The 21,428-nt window shown below is 57.7% G+C and overlaps 2 protein-coding genes across 9 annotated transcripts in view; one reads left to right on the top strand and one right to left on the bottom strand.

Annotated features, from left to right (window-relative positions):
• LOC105522419 (chromosome unknown open reading frame, human C7orf50) overlaps positions 1-21,428 on the top strand; it is a 130,279-nt gene that overhangs the window by 71,217 nt on the left and 37,634 nt on the right. The gene's annotated exons all lie outside the window — the stretch shown is intronic.
• GPR146 (G protein-coupled receptor 146) lies at positions 6,552-21,422 on the bottom strand. Of its 8 annotated transcripts, none has more exons than XM_011956937.1 (3): positions 10,353-10,559; positions 9,521-9,665; positions 6,552-8,315 (listed from the first exon to the last, which is right to left on the bottom strand). In XM_011956937.1, exon 3 carries the CDS (start codon positions 8,290-8,292, stop codon positions 7,291-7,293), a length of 1,002 nt encoding a protein of 333 aa, XP_011812327.1. In that variant the 5' UTR covers positions 8,293-8,315; positions 9,521-9,665; positions 10,353-10,559; the 3' UTR covers positions 6,552-7,290. The 8 variants fall into 8 exon arrangements, with proteins under 8 accessions (XP_011812327.1, XP_011812329.1, XP_011812328.1 ...); XM_011956939.1 differs by having other exon boundaries at positions 9,529-9,665; positions 10,353-10,525; XM_011956938.1 differs by having other exon boundaries at positions 9,529-9,668; positions 10,353-10,490.

Genomic DNA, 21,428 nt, shown 5'->3' with positions numbered 1-21,428 from the left:
GAACAGGATGGGGCTGTGGTTCCTCCTGCCCAGGGCCTTGTGGTTTCTCAGACTGGTGATGGGAAGAACCTTCATGCCCCAAGGGGCTCTGCAGAAAGTATCCTGTGATGAATAGGGTTGGACAACGGGGTATGCTGTCTTCTCTTTAGAAGCCTTAAGTGTGTGTGGCACAGCTCGAATGTCCTGCAGAAAAGAATCAGATGCTGCTCGCTTGCCCTCCCAGGGCCTTCCGTGTGCCCTGAGTGTGGGGTGGGCTAGGGCTTCTGGAGCCCTGGAGCCTTGCAGCAGAGGCTGCTCCCTGCTGTGGGACCCTCTGGGCTTCAGTCTCCCTCGTGTCCATGGGGCGTTCCCCAGGGTCCCTGTTGGCCCCACACCCGACAGTCTGGGGCCAGGCCACTAGGCTGAGGGAGGAGTCCCTGCACCATGCTAGTTTGGGTGGGCGCAGGGCTGGCTCTGGAGACGCAGCCTTTGCCTGCCGGTGCCTTTCAGGGTGACACTTGAGCTTTGAGCTTCGGTTCTCCTGTGTGAGGTCAGCTCAGGATTCCCTCCCTTCCTCTCAGGAGTCAGGGTGTTGTGTTTAGGCGCTGCAGGAAGCTCAGGGTCTGGGTCTGGAACCTGTCCGTGCCTCTGCTCCCCACTGCTGTTCCTTCCACCCTCCCTCTCCATGTCTCCTGCTGGGGCAGCAGCCTCCCTGCGCAGCATCCCCTCGGAGTCCCTGGAGCAAGGTAAGCCTTGTCTCCTTCCAGAGCCACCATCTGCTTCCAGAGTGAAGCCGTTGTGCGTCTTTCCGGGGCCTGTTCCATGGCTGCTGAGGGCCTGGTCTCCCCGTCTTCAAGTCACAGCCCATCAGGGCCGGGAAGGCACCCAGGCCACATGCATCCTTTCAGCAGCGTCTGGTGTGTGTGCGCGTGCCTGCTTGCATATGTATGTATATGTGTGTGTGTTTGCTTGCATACATGTACATATGTGTGTGCGTGCTTGCATAAGTATGCATGCGTGTGTGTGCTTGCGTATGTGTGCATATGTGTGTGCGTGCTTGCATGTGTATGCATGTGTGTGCACTTGCATGTGTGTTTGCATATGTATGCATGTGTGTGCATGCTTGCATATGTATGCATATGTATGTGCTTGCATATGTATGCGTGTGTGCTTGCATATGTATGCATGTGTGTGCTTGCATACGTATGCATATGTGTGTGCATGCTTGCATGCGTATGCATGTGTGTGCATGTTTGCATATGTATGCATGTGTGTGCTTGCATATGTGTGTGTGCATGCTTGCCTATGTGTGTTTGCATATGTGTGTGCTTGCATGTGTGCATGTGTGTGCTTGCGTGTGTATGCATGTGTGCTTGCATATGCATAGGTGTGTGCATGTTTGCATATGTGTGCATATGTGTGTATTTGCATATGTGTGTATGTGTGTGTGCATGCTTGCATATGTGTGTGTTTGCATATGTGTGTGCTTGCGTATGTGTGCATGTGTGTGCTTGCATATGTATGCATATGTGTGCTTGCATATGCATATGTGTGTGCATGCTTGCATATGTATGCGTGTGTGTACATGTTTGCATGTTTGTGTATATGTGTATGTGCTTGCATATGTATGCATGTGTGTGTGTGCTTGTTGCATACATATGCACATGTGTGCAGCAGGTGCTAGGGCACGGGGGGTCCCTGCCATGGAGCCTGGCATGCCTGCCACCTCAGCTCACAAAAGCCTCTTCAGCATCCAGCCATAAGGGGGTCTCCCTGAGAATCTTACCCTAGCTCACGTGGACTGAGCCCCTCCAGGTGCCTGGTCTCTGCTCAGCGCTTTCCAGGAGTTATCCACGTGATTTTCATGGTGGGGGTTGGGGTGGGGGGAGGTGGGGAGCAAGCAGGAGCTGCCGGGAGCCTGAGGCCACCCAGTGTGTGCAGAGCCAGGCCCTGGCAGTGGGCAGAGGGAGCCTGAGGCCACTTGGTGCATGCAGAGCCAGGCCCTGGTGGGAGGGGTGGGCAGAGGGAGCCTGAGGCCACCAGGTGCGTGCAGAGCCAAGTGCTGGCAGGAGGGGTGAGCAGAGGGGCAGCAGCATCTCCAGTCCATCTCCAGGTCAGGCCACGAATGCAGCTATGCCTGAACACGAGGCTGGAGTGGGCACGGTGTTCAGGGCTGGTACCTGCTGCTGCTTCCAGAAACAAAAGGTGACACCTTGTCCGCAGGGGGTTCCCACGGCCCTTCCTTGCTGCCACAGAGCCCTCGGAGGGCTCGGGTGGCCCTGGCACTGTGTCGGGTCTCCCACCCTGCAGCCAACACATGTGAAGCGTCTTCCGGTCACGGTGTTCCCGGGGAGGAGACAGACACGTGTGTGTGTGTGTGTGTGCGCGCGTGTGCTTGCATATGTGTGCGTGCCTGCACTCGTGTGTGTGTGTGTGTGCATGCTGCCTGAGGCACACACATCTGTCTAAGGTTGGAGATGTTGAAGTGACTCCCTCCCCTCAGAGGCTGCCAGTTTTGAGTGTGGCCAGTACTCCCCTGCCCCCGCCTCTCCAGAGGGAAGAGCAGGCTGTTTTCTGAGGCATCTTCCATCTTCCAGGCGGGGACTTGCGGAGCTGTGACTTCTCTGGGGTGTGGTAGAGCTCGCCCTTCTGTGGAAAGGGAATGGCACGAGTACAGGGGTACAGTTAGGTTAAGGAGCCATGGCAAGGGCCCACGTTCAGATCAAACCAGGAAGGACCTTCCATCACTTAGAAACATGGGCAGAATCTCTAAAGAGACGCTTCGTTGAGAGAGGCCAAGACCTCGTTAAGACGGGAAATGCCTTAATCCTCCCCTGGCTTGGCATAAAATACCAGAGACACATTGCACCAAGGGCAGTGAGAAGCCACGGGGTGGCGGCCGGGAGAAGCAACTTGGTGAGTGTGCACAGCTGAGGCTGTGTCTGCTTGAGGACTGCCCCACGCAGGGGCCTGTGGTGGGTGCTGGGAGACACAGCAAAACAGCACCGCGCCGTGCACGACTGCCTGAAGTTGGAAACAGTCCCCATGTTTGTCAGCAGCAGAGTGGACAAATGAATTGTGGTGCCCGGAACCCATAGGACATGGGACACGGGAAAATGACGCGCACACCCCAGGAGCAGCACAGGAAGCCCGTTTCTCAGGAGCACGCGATCAGTCACAGAGTGAGGAAAAGAGCCAAGGCAGTGAGCAGAGGGAAAGCCAGGGGCTTGCTTACGTTGCCAGACCGGCCGCCCGTCCCTGCCCAGTCCTTGTCCCAGCTTCAGGATGCCTCCCATCTGCAGCCAAAGCTTTGCTGTTTGGGGAGAGCGTTGTGTGGAAGCCCCAGATGTGGCCGGGCTCAGCTGGCAGCGTCAGAGCTGTGTTCATCTTGTGATCCCCCAGCAAGTCAAGGTGGCTGAACAGGATGGGGCTTGGGTCTGTGAGCGACGCCAGCAGACACAGGATGGAGGAGCCCAGAGAGAATGGAGGGGGCGGGTCAGGTTCGCTCACATGCTCAGGCTTAGGAAAGCCAGGCAGGCCCACAGCCATTCTTTAAGGGTTAGGGTTCAGATTAGGGTGTTCAGGGTTACGGTGGTTAGGAGGTTAGGGATAGGGTGTTTAGGGTGAGGTTTAGGATGGTTAGAGTTGGGGGTTAGGGGTAGGGGTAGGGATAGGGTTAGGGATAGGGATAGGGTTAGTATTAAGTATTATGACATACAATTCGAGGGGAAATAACCAATTTTATGGTACTTTCTGTTAGGATTACTATTCCTGCTTTCCCTCTGTTGCATGCTGTGTATGAAAGAAGACGTGTGTAGATTCTCCGATCTCTCTGCCACAACTCACAATAGATCCAGCTTCTTACAATAAGTCTTACAACTTTAATGAAGTGAATCCACAACTAAACTCCCTTTCTGGTATCTTATTTAAGGAAACAGGGCAAGGCTTTTTTGCGGATAAACAAAAATAAGATGAATGATTTTTGAACTATACTAGTCAAATCTATAGTATAGATTTTTGAACTACAGTAGTTTGCGAGAGGTGTCTCGCAAACTGGGGAAGAATTGAGGAGTTGGGCAGACAGATGCCTGGAAGAATTAGGAAGTTGGGGAGACGGCTGCCTGGAAGAACTGGGGAGTTGGGGGGATGGCTGCCTGGAAGAACTGGAGAGCTGGGGAGACGGAATAACTGGGGAGTTGGGCAAACGACAACCTTGACTTTTTACAAGTAGCTCCTTTTTCTCCCCCGAGTGACTCAAGTTCTCATGTTCTGTGTGTGATGAGGTGAAGACTTTGGGAATCGCTCAGGGGTAGCAGGAGGCTCAGGAGGTGCCAAATCTTCCCAGGTGAAGGCAACACAGAATACAGATGAGCAAGTGTCTCAGGAAAAGTCAGCGACGCAGCTTCTGGGAAGCAGCCACAGAGACTGGCGGGGGCCTGGGAATGAGGACGGAGGCCTCAGTGCATAGTGGATGGTCTTGGGCCGCAGAGGCCGGCGGGGGCCTGGGGATGAGGAGGGGACTTCCTGGGCAGGGGGTTGGGGGAGGCCATGGTGCACAGTGAAGGGTCTTAGGTAGCAGGTGAGGGTCTGTGCTGGAGGCACATGCCTGCCCTGCGTGGGGCCCACCAGAAACAGCTGACCAGGCAGCAGGGTGTCCCCAGGGCCCTCCACAGGGCCACCTAGCAGGGTGGGGTGAGGGGTATTGAATGCAGGCCAGTCCCACCAGCAGACCCACAGAAATGAGCCAGTTTGCACCCAAAGCCACTGAGAAATTGAAATAGTGATTTGAGGCCCCTCCTGCCTTTGGAGAGGACAGTTGGATGGGGTAATTCCCAGACAGAGGTAGCCCAGTGCCGCCCTCACCTGTGTGTGGGGTCTGCCCCTTTCCCAGGAGCTCAGCCTGGAGTTAAGGGGGCTGGAAAGTATCGGCCAGGAAGAGGGTCTCCTGGTTCAAGCATGGATACCCCACCCTGCAGAGCTGGGCTGCAGGGGGAGGAGGGTTGGGGTGACAGCACCAGCCGCCGGGCAGGGTTCTGTGGGGTTGTGTGATCATTTCCTCATCACATGCCAGGGTTTCCACGCAGGCATGGAGATGGGAAGCCCAGGACCATCAGAGACGTGGCCCTTCAACCAGCTCTGGTTCCAGAGGGAGTGAGGGAGGTCAGGCCTGCAGCTTTAAAGGTTCACATGAGATCCTGGCGCACCTGAAAACAAAACACTGACAAACAGCTCAGAAAACTGTTCTCTAATCTCAGAGCTTAGGAGCCTGTCCGGCGGGTCTCAGCTCCCGGCAGGAGCCATCCAGAGCCGCGTTCTCAGGAGGCTGACTCTGACCTGCTCGCAGCATGCGATGAATAATGCCAGTGACCTCGTGACTGAATTCCCAGGAGACTGGGACCACAGCGTGACGTCCCCACATTCATGGCTGCACCTGAGGCCGGGCGTACTCAGAATTCCAGTGCATTCAGGCTGTGTGGTGGAAGTGTGTCACAGAGCCCTGGGGCGTGGGGCAGCTCCCACAGCCACATCAGCACGTGTTCAGAAGGGGTGGGGTCCGCATGGACATGAAGCCCTCAGAGCCCTTCAGGTCAGGGATCACTGCCCAGTGAATTTGCTGCAAACTTGCGCGGAACATCTTCCTGTTTTCAGAGCTTTCTGGGCTTTAGAATTGGGGATAGGGGATTGCAGGCCTATACTTTAATCCCAGAAAATCAGGGAGAGGCGAACAGATGGTGTGGAGGAATGGGGGCTTTTCTCACAGACATATTTTAAAGTAGACGTTTTACAAAATCCCAGTGGGTGGAAGGTCCAGAGCGAGGCTGACGAGGATCAATTGCCCCTCCCTACAGACCCGTCCCACTAACGCCTGCCCCACTACAGACCCGCCTCACTAATACCCGCCCCACTACAGACCCACCTCACTAATACCCGCCCCACTACAGACCCGCCTCACTAACGCCTGCCCCACTACAGACCTGCCTCACTAATACCTGCCCCACCACGAACCCGCCTCACTACAGACTCGCCTCACTACGGACCCGCCCCACTATGGACCCCCCTCACTAAGACCCGCCTCACCACGGACCCGCCTCACTACGGATCCGCCTCACCACGGACCCGCCCCACTACAGATCCACCTCACCAGGGACCCGCCCCACTACGGATCCGCCTCACCAGGGACCCGCCCCACTACGGATCCGCCTCACCATGGACCCGCCTCACTATGGACCCACCTCACTAAGACCTGCCTCACATGGACCCACCTCACTACAGATCCACCTCACTAAGACCTGCCCCACTACGGATGGACCCACCTCACTAAGACCCTCCTCACTATGGATGGACCCATCTCACTACAGACCTGTGGGCCCAAGTGGAACAGGCCGGTCTGGGCCCCACCTGAGGCTGCCAGGGCCGAGGAGATGCGGATGCTGGTCCCAGGTGCCTTGGGAGCTGGCCTCGGGTTCCACCCTGGCCCTCTCGCCAGACCCCGTGTGACACAGCCTCCAGCCTTCTGTCCCCTCGGGAGGCCCTTCAGCTCTGGTGTTCAGTCAGAAATCCTAACACACCTTCCTTTCTTTTGTTTATTTATATTCTTTAGTTTTGTGCACACTTTGAGGAGTTGATTTAGAACAGGTTCATACTGAAAAAAGCCTCAGCTGATGTTATCTCTGGGGGCTGGGGAGGGTGTCAGGGACATTTGGTGGCTGAGAGCGCGTCACTGCTACTAAGTAACTCCGTTTAACACCAGCCCTGTCTCCGTGTCTCAGGCACTTCTGTGAAATGTTCTCAGAACCTTATGGTGACCGTGGCACACCCAGCAGGCCCGGCCAGCAGCCGCCGCCCTCTGCCAGGGCCCAGCCACCCCGGCTGTTGCCATTCCTTCATAGGGTTTCCTTCATTTTAATACTTGTCATTTTTCTAGAAAACATCTGTTTTTATAAAACAAACAAGGGGGAATCAAGTATTTTAACTGCAAAGTATATATACTGGCTCTAGGCGTCCATCACTTCATTGACAAACTGAATGCTGAGAAAGCTGAAGGCAAGGAGGCTTTTGCGGATGTGGACCTTGAGCTGTGTGTTTGGGAGACACACAGGCCTCGGGGAAGCTCACGCCAGATGCCAGCCACTGGGACCATGGCCTTGGCCCAAGAGTGGCATTTGTGGGAAAAAGAAAACTTCAAGAAAAACACCCCTCCTACTTCTCTTCCAGCAGCTCATCTCCTTCTGGAAGGACGCGGAGGCATTCAGGGTAACTAAGTGCTCTGCGTCCGCCACAGTCACGTTCTCCCTGGGAAGGCTGGGCCGCCTACGCCAGCACCTGCTGCACCCCCATGTGGTCTGGGGAGCAGTGCCGGTCCCCACAGGGCAGCTTCTTCATCAGCCGCCGGAGCTTGCCGGGGAAGCTCTGGTTCATGTAGCGGTAGAGAAGCGGTGTCACGAAGCTGCTGGAGAAGGCTAGGAGTTTAGACAAGTCCTTCGCAAAGTGCAGCAGCCCCAGGTAGTGTGCGTCCACGGGCTGCCCTCGCGAGACGAGGACCGTGTGCCCCAGCAGGACCAGATAGTGTGGCGTCCAGAGCCCAAACTGCGTGCATACGGTGGCTACCAGCAGCCTGTGTGCCGAGGGCTCCAGCCGGCCCGTGTCCCGGTCCAGGGGTGTGTCCTCCCTGCGGACGCGGGAGAGTAGCACCAGCGCGTAGAGGGCAGCCAGTGCAGGCACCACATAACCGATGAACACCAGCGTGGCGTCGGCGGCTTCTGCGTTCTGCATCTTGGCGCACTCCAGCGCGCGGGTGGACACGTGGCTACAGATGTAGAAGAGCAGTGAGGAAAAGCTGGTCAGCAGTGCACCGCCCCACACGAAGCCGCACACGTGCCGCGTGTTGTACACGCTGGCCATGTAGGTCCGCGGCAGTGCACGCTCGATGTAGTGGTCGAGGCTCAGCAGGGCGGTGGAGTACATGGCCACCAGTGAGGACACGTTGAAGGGGATCTGCAGTGCCACGTGGACCTCACCACCCGCGCTCCACAGTGCCCACTGGGAGCTCGGGGGGCCGAGCAGGTGCACAGGGGCCAGGCCGCTGAGCACCAGGCCCGCCACTGCCATGTTGACAAAGTACACATCTGGCATGGTCATGCTGGCCTTGCTGTGTAGATTGGCCAGCACCAGCAGAGCGTTGTAGCACAGGCCCACTGGCACGCCCACCACCAGGCCCAGCAGCGACAGCAGTGACAGCCCCAGCTGCAGGTCCTGGCAGGCAGGCAGCTCCTCCACCAGCCCTGTGCCGTTGAACCAGCCGCAGCCCCACATGTCAGTCGGCGAGGCTCGCAACCCTGCAGAAAGAAGGAACAGGTGGTCAGCTCGTGTCCCCTCCCAGGACCCTGGCTCAGAAGTGCTGCAGGTACAGGGGTGCCTTCTCGTGGTGCAGGAATAGCTGGAGACCACAGAGTGAGGCTGCCTCGGGTGCATTTCTGTGAAAATGAAGTTGAGCATTGAAAAATGGCCGCATCAGGTCCTGACCGGGGGCTGATGTGGCTGCACTCATTTCAGCAGCTGGGGCTGGGTACCAGACAGGGAGCCTGGCGTGCCCCACATGCTCAGAGCCCACTGTTTGTGGGCTGCTGCAAGGCCTGGCTGGTCATCCTGACTTGGTTGGACGGGCCCCGCGCTATAATTCCTGAAGTTTACTAGGCGCCTGTGGTGTTCGGATCCTGCCAGTGCCAGGAGGGACAGGCAATGTGGACGGTCAGCCCTGCACCTCCATCCCTCCCGGCAGCCCGGGACCCGGCACCTTGGAGTCCTTGCAGAGCCTGGGCTCCAGGGAGGGTGACCTGTGGGTCACAGCCCACAGGAGGCTCTGGGGACATGGGGATATAGCCGGTCTTGACGTCACTGAACGAGAACCTAGTGGCTGGAGCCATCCTAGAGTAAGAATTCTACCCCCACCAAAGCACAGGCATTCCTCGGGGACCTGCAGCTATCTTGGGAAGCCTGATGTCCAGCATGTCATTTGGCCCTGGCTGACCTCCTGCTCTCAGAGTGGAGTAGAAAGCATCTCAGGCTAACGAGCAGACAGCATTGTTCCTGTACCCAGAGGCGGGAGCAGCGCAGAGGCTGGCTGTGGGAGTGGGTCCTCAACCGCCACCAGAGTCCTGCCACTGCAAGACCCACATCACACACGGGGCCACAGCAGGGTGGGAATAGGAGGCTCGGGAGGAGGAGAGGGCAGAGGGGCCAGAGCCCGAGGCCCCCAGTGCCAGTAGCAGCGTGCGCCCCACAGCAGGCAACGTGGCCCTGGGGCTAAGCATGCAGGCAGCTGGCAGATGGGCGGGTGGGTGGATGTGGGAATTCCCATCCAGAGGCTGGCGGGCAGGACGGGAGGTGTAGGTAATTGTGCAATCCTAGTGAATGCCGCCCAGCAGCCACAGTGAGGGTCAGGTGGTGACAGGCATGCAGAGCTAGGCCACTGCCGGGTGTGCCCAGCCACGGTGCTGCCGTAGCACCCCCAGGTGCTGGGCCCCCAGCCCCTGCTTCTCACATGCTCACCTTGTCCAGCCCCTCACTGATACATCTTGACTAGAACCTCCTGGGCCGGGCAGGCGGCAATCTGGGGGATGTTGGTAGTTGGGGGTGGGCTCTGGGCTCCACTCGCCAGGCCAGCACAAGCTCCAGACAGGATGCACCTGCTCCAAGCACAGCAGCGGGGGCCATTGAGGGGGGAGGCGTCCGGGCTTCTGCGGGCTTCTCCCCTCCTGCTGTGCCAGGGTCCAGAGGATGGGGTTCTTTGGGATTGTGGTCCCCCACACCCCAGCTCCTGCCTGCGAGGCTGCATGGCTTTGGCTGTCACAGAGTGGCAGCGCATTTTGAGGACGTCACCCCGCAGACTCCACTTGAGTCCCCAGGAAACACCGGCCACTGTGACTGGGTGTCAGTCAACAGCCTGGCCTGGCCTCACGGGGCGCCCAGGGCCCCCGGATCTGTCCAGGGTCTGTGGTTAGAAGATCGGAGCGGGAGGGCTGTCTCGCTGCGTGCCCCGTGTGCTGCCTCCAGCCACTGACAGGAGGGCACCCCTGGCGAGCCGCCTTTGCCTCACAGAGCTTGCCAAGGGCCGGGACCCCTCAGTGTGCTCCGTCTTGGCACCCCTTCATTCCCTAGAGATGCCTGCTGGTGGCACTGTACAGAGCCCCCCGCGTCCCCTCTCCCACCTGCGCTACAGAGCCCCCTGTGTCCCCTCTCCTGCCTGCACTGTACAGAGCCTCCCACGTCCCGTCTCCCACCTGCGCTGCACAGAGTCCATGTCCCCTCTCCTGCCTGCACTGCACAGACCCCCCATGTACCCTGTTCCGCCTGCGGGCACCACAGGCTCTCACCTTTACTTTGTGGCCCGAGCCTCTTGGTGCTGTGGGCCCTGGACACTGTCAGTGAGCAGCATGGCGGGACAGAGGTGGCCACCAGAACTCCGGTGAGGAGCTGCGCTGCTGCACTTCTCTGCAAACCTGCAGGCTCTTATCAGCAGCACGCCTGGCCTCCTGCGCATGCGTGTGAGGGCCCTAGGATGCAAGCACTTGTTTTCCTCTGGTAAGTTCCCCGCAGGGCCTCTGCCTCCCTTGGCAGGCGCCGCCGCCCCTCCCTCCTGCTGTTTACAGCCGGGTTCCAGAAATGAGGGGCCGTGCTTGGACGGGACCGCACTGCAAAGCGAGCACAGCTGGCCTCTTGCCCCACCTTTCTGATAGCCTGGCTCCTGGGGATGTGGCCTCTCCCTGCAGGCCCCTGTCTGCATTGCTGCAGGACGTCCTACCAAGAGCCCAGGGACAGGTCAGGCAGACACGTGTCCAGGTCCATGCAGCCGCTCCTGGTGTTCAGTGTGCTTTAGATGTTGGTTATGAGCCCTTTTTTCTGTGAAGAAATCCATAGAAGGGTCTACTGTGGAGCGAAGGCCTGACCGTGCTCACTCAGCCCACAGGACACAGCAGCGCTTGGAGGCACAGCGGAGGCCGCGGGCAGGCTGGGGTCGGAAGCAGAGGGGAGCACGTGCATCTGGTGTCTCCGTGCACAGAATGGACGTGGGCATGGCCGGAGAAAAGCTGAGCCGGCCCCACACACAGAGCCTCCTGCAAGGGCTGCTCTGCTGGGCTCTCCTGCATGCAGGTGGAACTGTGTGGGGCCAGCCTGTTGCCCACCGCACCCCTCCTTGCGGAGAGTCAGAGAGAAGCTGCCTGGACTGCTAATGCCTGCCCCGCCGTGAGGCCGAGCCAGAGGGAGGCGGCCAGCGTCTGTGAGGCTAAGAATGGCTCGATTCTTGGGAAGTGGTCACGTGAAGCAGGATCTGCTGGCATTTCCTCCCTGTGCTCACGTGCGTCCCACTCGCCGTGTCTGAGCCGGCCCTCGAGTGCATGCTGTCATACCAGCCGGGACCTGGGAATGCTGGCCTCCAGGTGGGGTTCGGGTGGAAAGTTCTCCCGTGTGCATTTTTGTTTACTGGTAGCTGACAAATACTGAAGGATTTATAAGCTTCCAAAGCTGCAGGTTGTTCTCTGTGCAGTTCACCAGGTATCAATGATGAGGATGGTTTCTGTTTCCAATGAAGGTTACAAGCCGAACGGTACCTGTTTTCCTTCACTCTCCATCGGTTGGAAGGTGATGCACTTTGCATGCTTGCCCCAGCATTCTCCCCGGAGTCCTCCTTTTACCAGGCATTACCTGGAGATCTTGGGAGGGAAGGCGGCTGGGGGCGGGTTGCTCTGTGGCCTCCTGGGGACATTCTAAAGCCAAGGAGGTCAGGTTTCCACCTGTGTCAGGAGCTGGGCTGAGAGGCATGGAAGGAAAGCAGGTCAGCAGAGTGTGACGAAACCCTCTTCTCGGCCACACCTGGGTGGACAAGCCTCCATGGCCCACCTCCTCTCTGGCGGGGCTCATGGTAGGAACAGGGGTCCCTGGGAGTGTCCTCCAGGAGCTGGTTTGAGAGTATCCTGCCTGCGGGCTGTCAGCCATGGCTCCCAGAGGAGTGAGCATGAGGTGTATGGTTTTTTTGTTTGTTTGTGTTTGAGATGGAGTCTTGCTCTGTTGCCCAGGCTGGAGTACAGTGGTGCGACCTCGACTCACTGCAACTTCCGCCTCCCAGGTTCAATCAATTCTCCTGCCTCAGCCTCCCGAGTAGCTGGGATTACAGGCATCCGCCACCACGCCCAGCTAATTTTATATTTTTAGTAGAGACAAGGTTTCTCCATGTTGGCCAGGCTGGTCTCAAACTCCCATCCTCAGGTGATCTGCCCGCCTCGGCCTCCCAAAGTGCTAGGATTACAGACGTGAGCCACCGCGCCCAGCAAGGTGTACATTTTGAAGGCTGGGAGCCGCAGGTGGTGCCCACATGACCACAGCATGCCGGGACCCGGCGAGTCGCGTGAGCCAGTATTCCCGCCTCTCCTGGTCACAGAAGACTCGTGACGCGTGCCCGACTCTCACAGCCAGCCCAGCTCCCTGTCACTGAGCTGTTCCGGGCACATTAGCCAGGGTCCTTTCCTGCCCAAGGTTCTGGGCGCTGCCGTAGACACCCCTCCCCTGCCATCGCCACACCTGCGTCCGAGTGAGGGTGATGGCCCGGGCCCCACGTGCCTGCCTGGCCGCAGAGGGGTTCTGTGGGAGCCTGGACTGGCCCAGGAGGGTGGAGCCTTCGACTCCATGCCTGTCTGTGGTCCCCCGCTTGCCTCTGTGCCCCCTGCTTGCCTCTGTGCCCAGAGACTTCCTGTTCCCGGCTGCCAGGCTGTTTGGGGAAGCCGGGCATCCTGGAACTGGAGAACAATGGCCTGGCCACTCCCCCCGTCAGGCAGGTCCGTTGTGGCGTCTTTCCCGTCAGCCATGCGCTCTGCTGATTTCCTTCAAGGGAAAGAGGAACAGGGAGCCAGGTGGTGGGAGACTTAGAGGCTGGGGGTGAGAACCCAGATGAGCCTTGTCAGAAGTGGGCTCTTTTCCTACACGAAAGCCTGAGTTTGTTGCAGTGGCGATGAAAGATTCCAGAGGCTCCCTCCTCAGAAGGCAGGGGAGACAACAGAGAAGGGCTGCCTGCCCCCACCCCCGTGCTGCAGGCCCCTCCTGGGCCAGGCTCGAGGAGCAGAGCTGGCACGTGCCCTCCAGTCACCCATTTCGCTCTGAGCGCTGCCTGCCCAGTGGCGGGGTTGATATTCAGCTTCCGGGGCCCGCCACTGCACCCTCAGCCAGCAGGGACCCTGTGGGCCTCTCCTCCAGGCCAGCCCCACCTTTGCACCGAGAGACCACCGGCTTCTTCCCCAGCTCCTGGCCACCCTCCCAGGCCAGGCTGTCCCTGGCAACTGCTCCTTCCTGGCTCCCCTACTCCCTCCGCCAGGCCCTGCTCCCCCAGCACCTCCAAAGTCACACTGCTGGTTTCACTTCCTACGTCCCACTGTTACCACCAGCATCTCCCCCTGACACCCTCCCCCATGACTCAGTACCTGCCACCCACACACAGGTCCCTCCCCAGGCCCATGTCAGTACCAGCACAAGCACCCCAAGGCCTCCCCCCGGGAGGCACCCAGGACTGGGCCCTTCTCAGGCGAATTTCCCCAACTGAGCTGGACGCTGCAGGTCAGCCTCACCTCTCAGGAGGGCACGCCTCAATGCAGGCGCTTGCTGAGAGGCTCCTCACCCACTCAGCCTGGAGCAGGCCTCAGGGTCTCTTAGGGACAGTGACAGCATCTCGGGCCAGGAGGGGAGGGGCTGCAGGCAGCATTTTGGCTGGGAAGGTGGAAGGAGCTGGCCCTGCCTGGGCCTCAGCTGTCCAAGATGGCCCAGTTTCAATCGTTTTATTTTCTCTATAAGAGAATTGATTAATGACACAAATGGGATTCATCTACCTCCTCCTTCTGTTTTTATTTTTTTGTTTGGAGCCAGGATCTCCCTCAGTCACCCAGGCTGGAGGGCAGTGGTACAGTCCTAGCTCACTGCACCCTCTGCCTCCTGGCCTCAAGCGATGCTCCCATCTCAGCCTCCCAAGTACCTGGGACTACAGGCATGTGCCACTACAGCTGGCTAATGTTTTCATTTAACATTTTTTGAGACAGGATCTCACTATGTTGCCCAGACTGGTCTCAAACTCCTGGGTTCAAGTGACCCTCCTGCCTCAGTCTCCCAAAGTGCTGGAATTACAGGTGTGATCCCCTGTGCCTGACCTGTTTTTGTTTTTTAAATTACTCTCATAAAAAGGGCCAGCCTTGCACCTACCACCCCTCCTTCCCAATCCAATGGTGGCTGACATGCGGGAGATATCTGACCAGTCTCGTTTGGATGGGGTGAGAGGTCTTTACAGCTTCAAGGCCGGGCCTGGGCCATGGGCTAGCAGTGGACAGGAGAGGAGGGCTTAGAAGGCCCAGTGGAAGTGGGAGGGTGTCAGAGCCCAGGGCTGGCCTCAGAGTGTACAGCCTGCCTGGGAGACATGAGCAAATGTGCTCCCCACGCTGTGCGGGAAACTGCTGCACCCCTCACGAGCTCAGAACCTCGGCCTGCCCGGCTCAGGGTCTCCCAGCACCTGCTTAAGGAGAAGGGGGGCAGAGCTGGACGCCAGGTGTACCCCAGAGGGCTGGGGCAGAAGTGACAGTTCCACACAGGAATCCTGAGTAGACCGAGGTCGGGACCCAGTGTTGATGGGAGGCTGGCGCCCCGTGTTCTGGGGGCAGCAGCTTCTCTGAGCGACAGGAAGGGGCCTGGGCCTCTGCCCACACGCTGCTGGTGGGGCCTGGGAGCTGTATGAAGCCTCGGGGAAGTCCAGGTGTGCTGGTGCCCTCTGCGGCGCAGGAGTGGCCTCTGGGCCCCGTGAGCAGCCATCTGTGGGGCCACGTACTCTCACGGAGGCCTCTGCTGGCCTGCGGGGTGATCTCCGCCAATCTGCCCATCCCCCTCTCTGATGGCACAGCTGCCATCTCCAGCAGGCTAGGGTGAGGCCCAACTGAGCAAGAGGCTGGGAAGGACAGGGGTGGAGTTTCTCCGAGACCCCCTGAACATCAAGCCTTCTGGGTTCCTGGTCCCGCTGAGCGCCTGTGGATGTAGCTGTTTCCGGAGTGCCCCTCCTGGGTCCAGCTGTGCCTCTGTGTCACCTGCTGAGTGGTGCTCACTCCTAACGCGTGCTCCTGAGGATAGAAGGCGGGGTCTTTTCTTCCAAGACCTCGTGCTGAGCTCCGACTGCGATTTCCTGGGAAGATGCTTCCTAGGCTGTGGCATTCCAAGCCCAGGAAGGCTGCTGGGCCTCACTTCCTTGCAGGCTGTCCTGTGTCCATCCACCTGCACGGGGTGCAGGGACGCTGCTTGCAGAGCATCGCTTAGAGCTGGGAGCCCCAGGCTCAGGGCTTGGAGAAGCTGGGGCAGCTTGAGAAAGGAAAACCAAGAAGTGTCAGACTCCCAAGCCACAGGGACCGATGGGACAGGACCCTTGGTTGGCTCGGGCAGCCCGTCAGGGCAGCTGTCCCTGTTGGCTTGGAAGTCCATGGACGCACCCGCCGCAGGTGGACGGCTCCCTGCTCTGCTCTGAGCCCGAGCAAATGCCCTGGGGATCTGTTCTGTTCCTGATCTAAACCTGAGTGTGTCCAGCTCCCTGGAGAGCCCCTGACAGACCGCCTGTGACTTTGGGCCACTGTGCCTGAGGCCCATCTCACTGGGCCAGTGAGATGAACTTGGCTGAAACCTGGGGCTAACTTCGATAGGGTTTCCCAATAGAAATGGGCTGCCCCAGGCCTGTTCAGAAGCAGCAGGCCTGGAGACAGAGGGGCCTGAGTGTGGGGACGGTGACCACCCCCTCACTGCCCACAGGGTGCACAGGCAGGCTGGGGACGGAAAGGCTGCCCAGTGGTGCTGGCCCCTGTGTCCCTGCACAACCCCCAGCCTGCAGCCCTGTGCTGATGGCAGGTCTCACACTGCAGATGACTCTGCTTGTGGTTCAGAGTGGGGCCCGCTGTGGGACAAGGCCTGGCCCACCAGAAAGACATGGGAGGGCCTGTGTGTCCTGGGCTTTGGGGGCTGACAGTGTGGGGCAGCTCTCTTTCACTGTCAGGGTCGGGCGGCTGCTGGCTGCTGGCTGCTGCCAGGCCCAGCTGGTGGGAGGGAATCGGGAGGGCCCAGGTGCACAGCTTCAGCTATCCCTGCCCAGGGATCCTCGCACAGGACCTTGGTGGCTTCTCTGTCATAGAACCCAGTACAGTGGTGCCCAAAATTTGAACGAAAACAGTCCTTAAAACTGTTTTCCTACTTTGAGAAAGCACCACTGATTCTAGACGCTGCCTTGACCTCTGGCCTAATTCCTCCTACCTGACATGAGGGAACATTAGACAGGGCTTCGTACGTAGTAAGCCTGCTTGTAGGACAGACAATGCCCTGCCATCTGCAGGAGCCTGGGTTAGTGGCGGGCAGCCGCAGGGGTTGACATGACGCACTGTAAGAAACCTCCTCGCCCTCCGTCTTCCTGGGAAGGCAGTGGTTAAGGGCCTGGGCTCTGGAGCGGGCAGCCAGCATGTGTACTGCTGGCTTTTCCAGTCCTGGATTGCACACAGGTGTCTTTGCAGGCAGGTGACTTCCTTGCTTTGTGCCTCAGTTTCCCCAGGCTTAGGAAAATCCTCATTGAGACAAGAAGGCTAAATAAACCAACCCACGTGAAGCATAGGAGGGTGCCGGCGCTTGCTCCCTGTCACCAGCCCTGGCCTGGGATGATGACGCCTGCAGATCTTTGGCCTCCTCCCCAAATATGAAGGGCAGAGGAAACTGTTCTGTGACCTTTTACTCAGAATCTTTGTGAACGGACATGTGTGCAGGGGAACCGTGGGGCAGGGTGGGGTGACAACAACATGGGCCCCGTCACACCCCACACTGCCGGCGAACGTGGAGGAGGCAGCCCCCAGGATGCACCCCGTGGGTGGTGCTTGCACAGGGAGCGCAGGGTCAGACGGCGGAGGCCAGGGGAGCACACGGTTAAGACGGCGGAGGCCGGGGGAGCGCACGGTCAGACGGCGGAGGCCTGGGGAGCGCACGGTCAGACGGCGGAGGCCGGGGGAGCGCACGGTCAGACAGCAGAGGCTTTGCAGAGTTTTATGGTCTCTATGTTCTGGATTTGGGCTTGATACCAACACAGTGAATTTCCCGATGTTTCACTAGTACTAAACTGGAGTATAAACACTCGCTTCCCTGGCTGTATTCACCGCTTTCAAAGGAACTTGGGATTGGGAAGGAGAATCTGCTCCAGGGGTCTTGGTTCTCTTTGGTTCATAACTCATGAAAATGTCTGGAGCCAGTGTGTGGCTGCAGAGACCATGGCAGGGCGTGGACGGGGCGACAGGACCCCGTCAGGCCAGCTGTCAGGAGCATCTTAAGTGAGACGTTGGCATCTTTCTTCCTATGTCTTATTTCAAAAGAGCGCAAAGTCCTATCAAGCAGCCCGTTAATAATGAACGTCTGTGAGCAGTGAGATGAACTTGGCTGAAACCCGGGGCTAACTTCGATAGGGTTTCCCAATAGAAATGGGCTGCCCCAGGCCTGTTCAGAAGCAGCAGGCCTGGAGACAGAGGGGCCTGAGTGTGGGGACGGTGACCACCCCCTCAACCTGAGAGGCACCTGGGTCCCTGTATGTATGTGAGAGAGAGCACAATAGTGCCTACACTGCACGGAGCTGGCAGAAACAGAAACCAGCAGAGGAATCCTCTGCTCCAAGGGGGCCGAATCAGTTTCACAAAAGCCATCACATTGGACGTTGCTGTCCCTGTTAGTCGGGAAGTTCTTTTCTCTGTTGCTCAGGGTCCTGTCAGAGCTGGGGCCGGCAAGTCCCACGCCCGGTGATCCCCGCGAAGTTTCCGGGTGCTCTTTTTCACACTGTCTTTTGCGGATGTTGATCCCTTGCCTAGAACACCCTTTCTCACTTCCTCTCGTTCTCTCAGCAAACACTGACTCGTTCTTGACATTTTACTTTGGGCATCAGCACCCCTGGGAACCCACCCCCGACCACTGTCTCCACACCGCTCTGCCAGTTGTGCTGGGTTAAGCCTGTCTACACATCCATTTCTCTCCCCCGTACTCGGAGCTCTTTGCGGGCCCGGGAAGCTTTTCTGTGTGCTGCAGCAGTCTGGCTGACTGTTGGATGAAAACCGTGGAAGGGGACGTGTTCAATGACGTAAAAGTCTTTTTCCCCAAGGTGAGTGATCCGATTTCCCCACAGAGTAGAAAGGAGAGCAGGCAGGGTGGGGACTCAGCGCTTCTTATTGTCCCAGGACAGTTGTCGAAGCTTTAGAGCCTTAGATTTGAGTGGAAATAGAATTGCGAGGCCTCCGACACTGCATCCTCAGAAGGATGGCAGGAAAGGAGTATGAAGGCCACAGCCAGCTCCCGGCTGAACCTGCCATGCACCATGAGACGCTCAACCTTGGGTGAATGTTCTAGAACAATCAAAATGCTTTCAAAATGACTCTGGAATGTGTATTTCCTTTTGTAGTAATGAACCCAGGCTTTAGCAACAATTAACATCCAGCTCTTGGGAGCCAGACTCTTAGGAAAGGCTGCTGTTTTCATAGGGTTTCAATGTGGAGAGCTTACGTACACTGATTCCTATCTGTGCCTTCCTGGGCTGTGATAAGAAACGGTTCATTACGTAGATGGGTGGTTTTGATTTTTGTAGCCTTTTGCTTTTTATGATTCCAAACTGCAGAGTAGTGCAAGCAAATCAGGTGACTTGGCTTAGGCTATAAACAAAGAGCATGCTTCTCTTTCTCCATGGATAATAGTGAGCATGTTTGTGGCTCCAGGACGGGCTCTGGGGGCTGAGACCAAGCACCTTGCTGGGCCAGTGGACCGGCCGGGCACCTGTGCCAGCAGCTGTGGGCTCCAGTTCCCTGGAAGAAGGTGGAACAGCATTCTTTTGTTTACTTGGGCTTTTTGTTCCCTAACTTGGTGTGAGGCTAATTCCCTTTCCAGGTACAGCAGACCAGGGAAAAACAGAAACAAACAAAAAAGACTTCCTCAGAAACTCAAGGACCTGGCCAAGAAGAGAGAGTCTCCACTGCAGACTCTGGGCAGGCTTGGCACCTGCCCGGGCTCCCCAGTCGAGCCCGGGTTTACTAGGCGTGGCCTTACCTGTAGGGAAGTGCTGTGAGCCACAGATCTTACCACTACCTTGGTTCTTTCCCAGGGAGGAACCAGCAGGTTATTTCTCCTCATCACACTTGCTGTGGTAGCAACAGTGGTCTGCAAGGCTTGCTCTGGTTTCCATTAAAATGGGGAAAGTCCTTGGCCTGTGCAGGAAGGGACCCGGGTGTGGCTCTGTGGGGATGCACAGACACCTGCCCCACTCCACCCTGTCCCTCTGCTGCTCAGGGGGCTGTTTTGTTTGCACATGGAGGCTCCTGGGTAGACAGCACGCGTCTAAGAAACTGACTTCTGGTCCTGGGCAGCATCTCATTTTGGGATCTCAAATTAGAGAGAAAAGTTATTGTTTTACTCTCCAGACTGGGTCCCCTCTCCTCTTTGCTACCTACATGGTGTCTTGGGATTCTGAGCCTTTGAGATCCCTGGACAGATGTGGCCTAACTGGGCAGCCTAATGCTGACCAGTTGGGCAGGCAGGTTAGTGAAAGTCTCAGAGAGCAGAGGAGCCGGCAGGCAGGAGAGAAAGACTGGGAAACGCTGTTGAAAGAAAACAGCACCGTGGGATCGTCCTGCGCACGACACGGTCAGCCAGGTTCTCTGGGCGAGAACTCCCTTCTGCAAAGGCAAAGCTTTGCTGTGGTTGGGTCTTTAAAGGCCAGGTGGCGGTTGTTTTTTCAGGATTCCAGATGACATCCTAGGGGCTGTGAGAGCTGCAGCTCCCCAAGGAGCCCCTTCTTCTCCCTGCCCCAGTGAGCAGCATGTCCCTCTTCTGACTGTGAATTACACAAGCCTATTTCCCCCTGCAGCGGTCTGTGCAGTATGCCATTTACTCATTGTATGATAGATATCAGCCTTTACATCCTAACCGAAGACCCACATGAGGTGCGTGCCCTTTACCCTTCTCTCTTCATCAGCCTGCTAGGGGCTTATGAAGGGACTCCAAGTCAACTTTCATATTTACATTCTGTTCTAAGTCTGCATTCTTCTGTCCTCCATTCTCGGGATATGTCCATGCTGGCTAGAGAGGCAGGATGACACATGGATGTCAGCACGAGTGTGTGTAGCATCGGGCAGTGAGCATCACTGCTCTGGCCCCGACCTCTTCTCTGTGAAAAGGCATAACAGTATTCAATACATGTGAACTATGTTCTTAAGTCACTTGTCTTCAGAGGCCTTCTTCACTGAGGAGGACACCAGGGATTCTGGATGGGGAGCCAGGCCTTGCAGCAGTTCTTGAAGGAGCTGCACCTGTCATGGGTACTGTGAGCGTGCACTGGTCTAATTATTAACAGTGCCTCTGTTCACGCTCAACGGTGCCCCAGTTAGGATGATAGAATATCTCATCACCACTATGCGTGAGGAGCCTGGGAACACGGTCAGAACCGTTTTACTCATACAAGTTTGCAGAGGCCTTTAAACAAAGCCTCTTGCCCCTGTTACTGAATGCTGCCCTCCGCTAGATGCTGCAGGTAGCAAAAGATGAAAGATGTCGTGCTGTTCTGTGTGGACAGGAGCTGGCTATTAAAAGTGGAATGGAGGACTCAAGTACATCTTCATAGGCAGGGAAGAGATCAAAGGTGATAGCCACTGCTCTGGATGACAAATATAGAGTTATCCTCAGATCCACCACGTAGCATGTGTGCAGAGATAAGCGACTGTGACCAGTCACATCAAGACACACAGACTGATGCCCAGTTTAGAGAACTGACTTGCCAGGTTTGTGATATTAACTTAATAGTGGGTTTCCTGCTGCTGATAGGGGTGGTTTGGCAGCTGGAGAGCACTGCCTTCCAGTGAAGCTTTGAAAGGGCCGTCCCATGCCCTGCCAACTGTCCCAGACAACTGACAGCAGATCCGACATCTCCATGTAGACACAGTTCCAAAACTCACTTTAACACGCTAATCATAGAAGGGGCCGAAAGCAGTCACCATAAAGGCCCAGGAGAGCAGGATCAGTGGTGCCCTGTCAGACATGGGCAGAGCCAGTGGCGGCGCTGAGCCGCCTACGCTGGCAGCAGATTCAGCTGCCATCACCAGGTTAATGACCGAACGCCCGCCCCCGGGGCTCAGCTCCGAGGGCGGCCGGAGGACAGCGGTCCCCTCCCCGCAAGGGCAGGGCGCCCCGCAGTGGGCAGCTGCCAGAGGACCCGACTCCCATTAAGCACAGCGCCCGCCATGGGAGCCACAGCAGCTCGGGGCTGACTCGCTTCCCAGGCGGAGACCAGGGTGTGCCCCATCTACCCCACCCAGGCTCCCGGGCCCCACTCACCGGCTTGCTGGGCTGCGGCCCGCGCAGTCGCCGCAGGGCGGGCAGCTCGGGCT

The sequence above is a fragment of the Colobus angolensis genome, unplaced genomic scaffold, assembly GCF_000951035.1.
Source record: "Colobus angolensis palliatus isolate OR3802 unplaced genomic scaffold, Cang.pa_1.0 Scaffold43, whole genome shotgun sequence".
Taxonomy (NCBI): domain Eukaryota; kingdom Metazoa; phylum Chordata; class Mammalia; order Primates; family Cercopithecidae; genus Colobus; species Colobus angolensis.
The sequence above is the reverse complement of the archived record's forward strand: the minus strand, read 5'-3'. Positions and strand labels throughout refer to the sequence as shown.

Bases quoted from the DNA above. Each gene is read 5' to 3' on its own strand.
- GPR146 (XM_011956936.1), bottom strand. From the start codon at position 8,292: ATGTGGGGCTGCGGCTGGTTCAACGGCACAGGGCTGGTGGAGGAGCTG.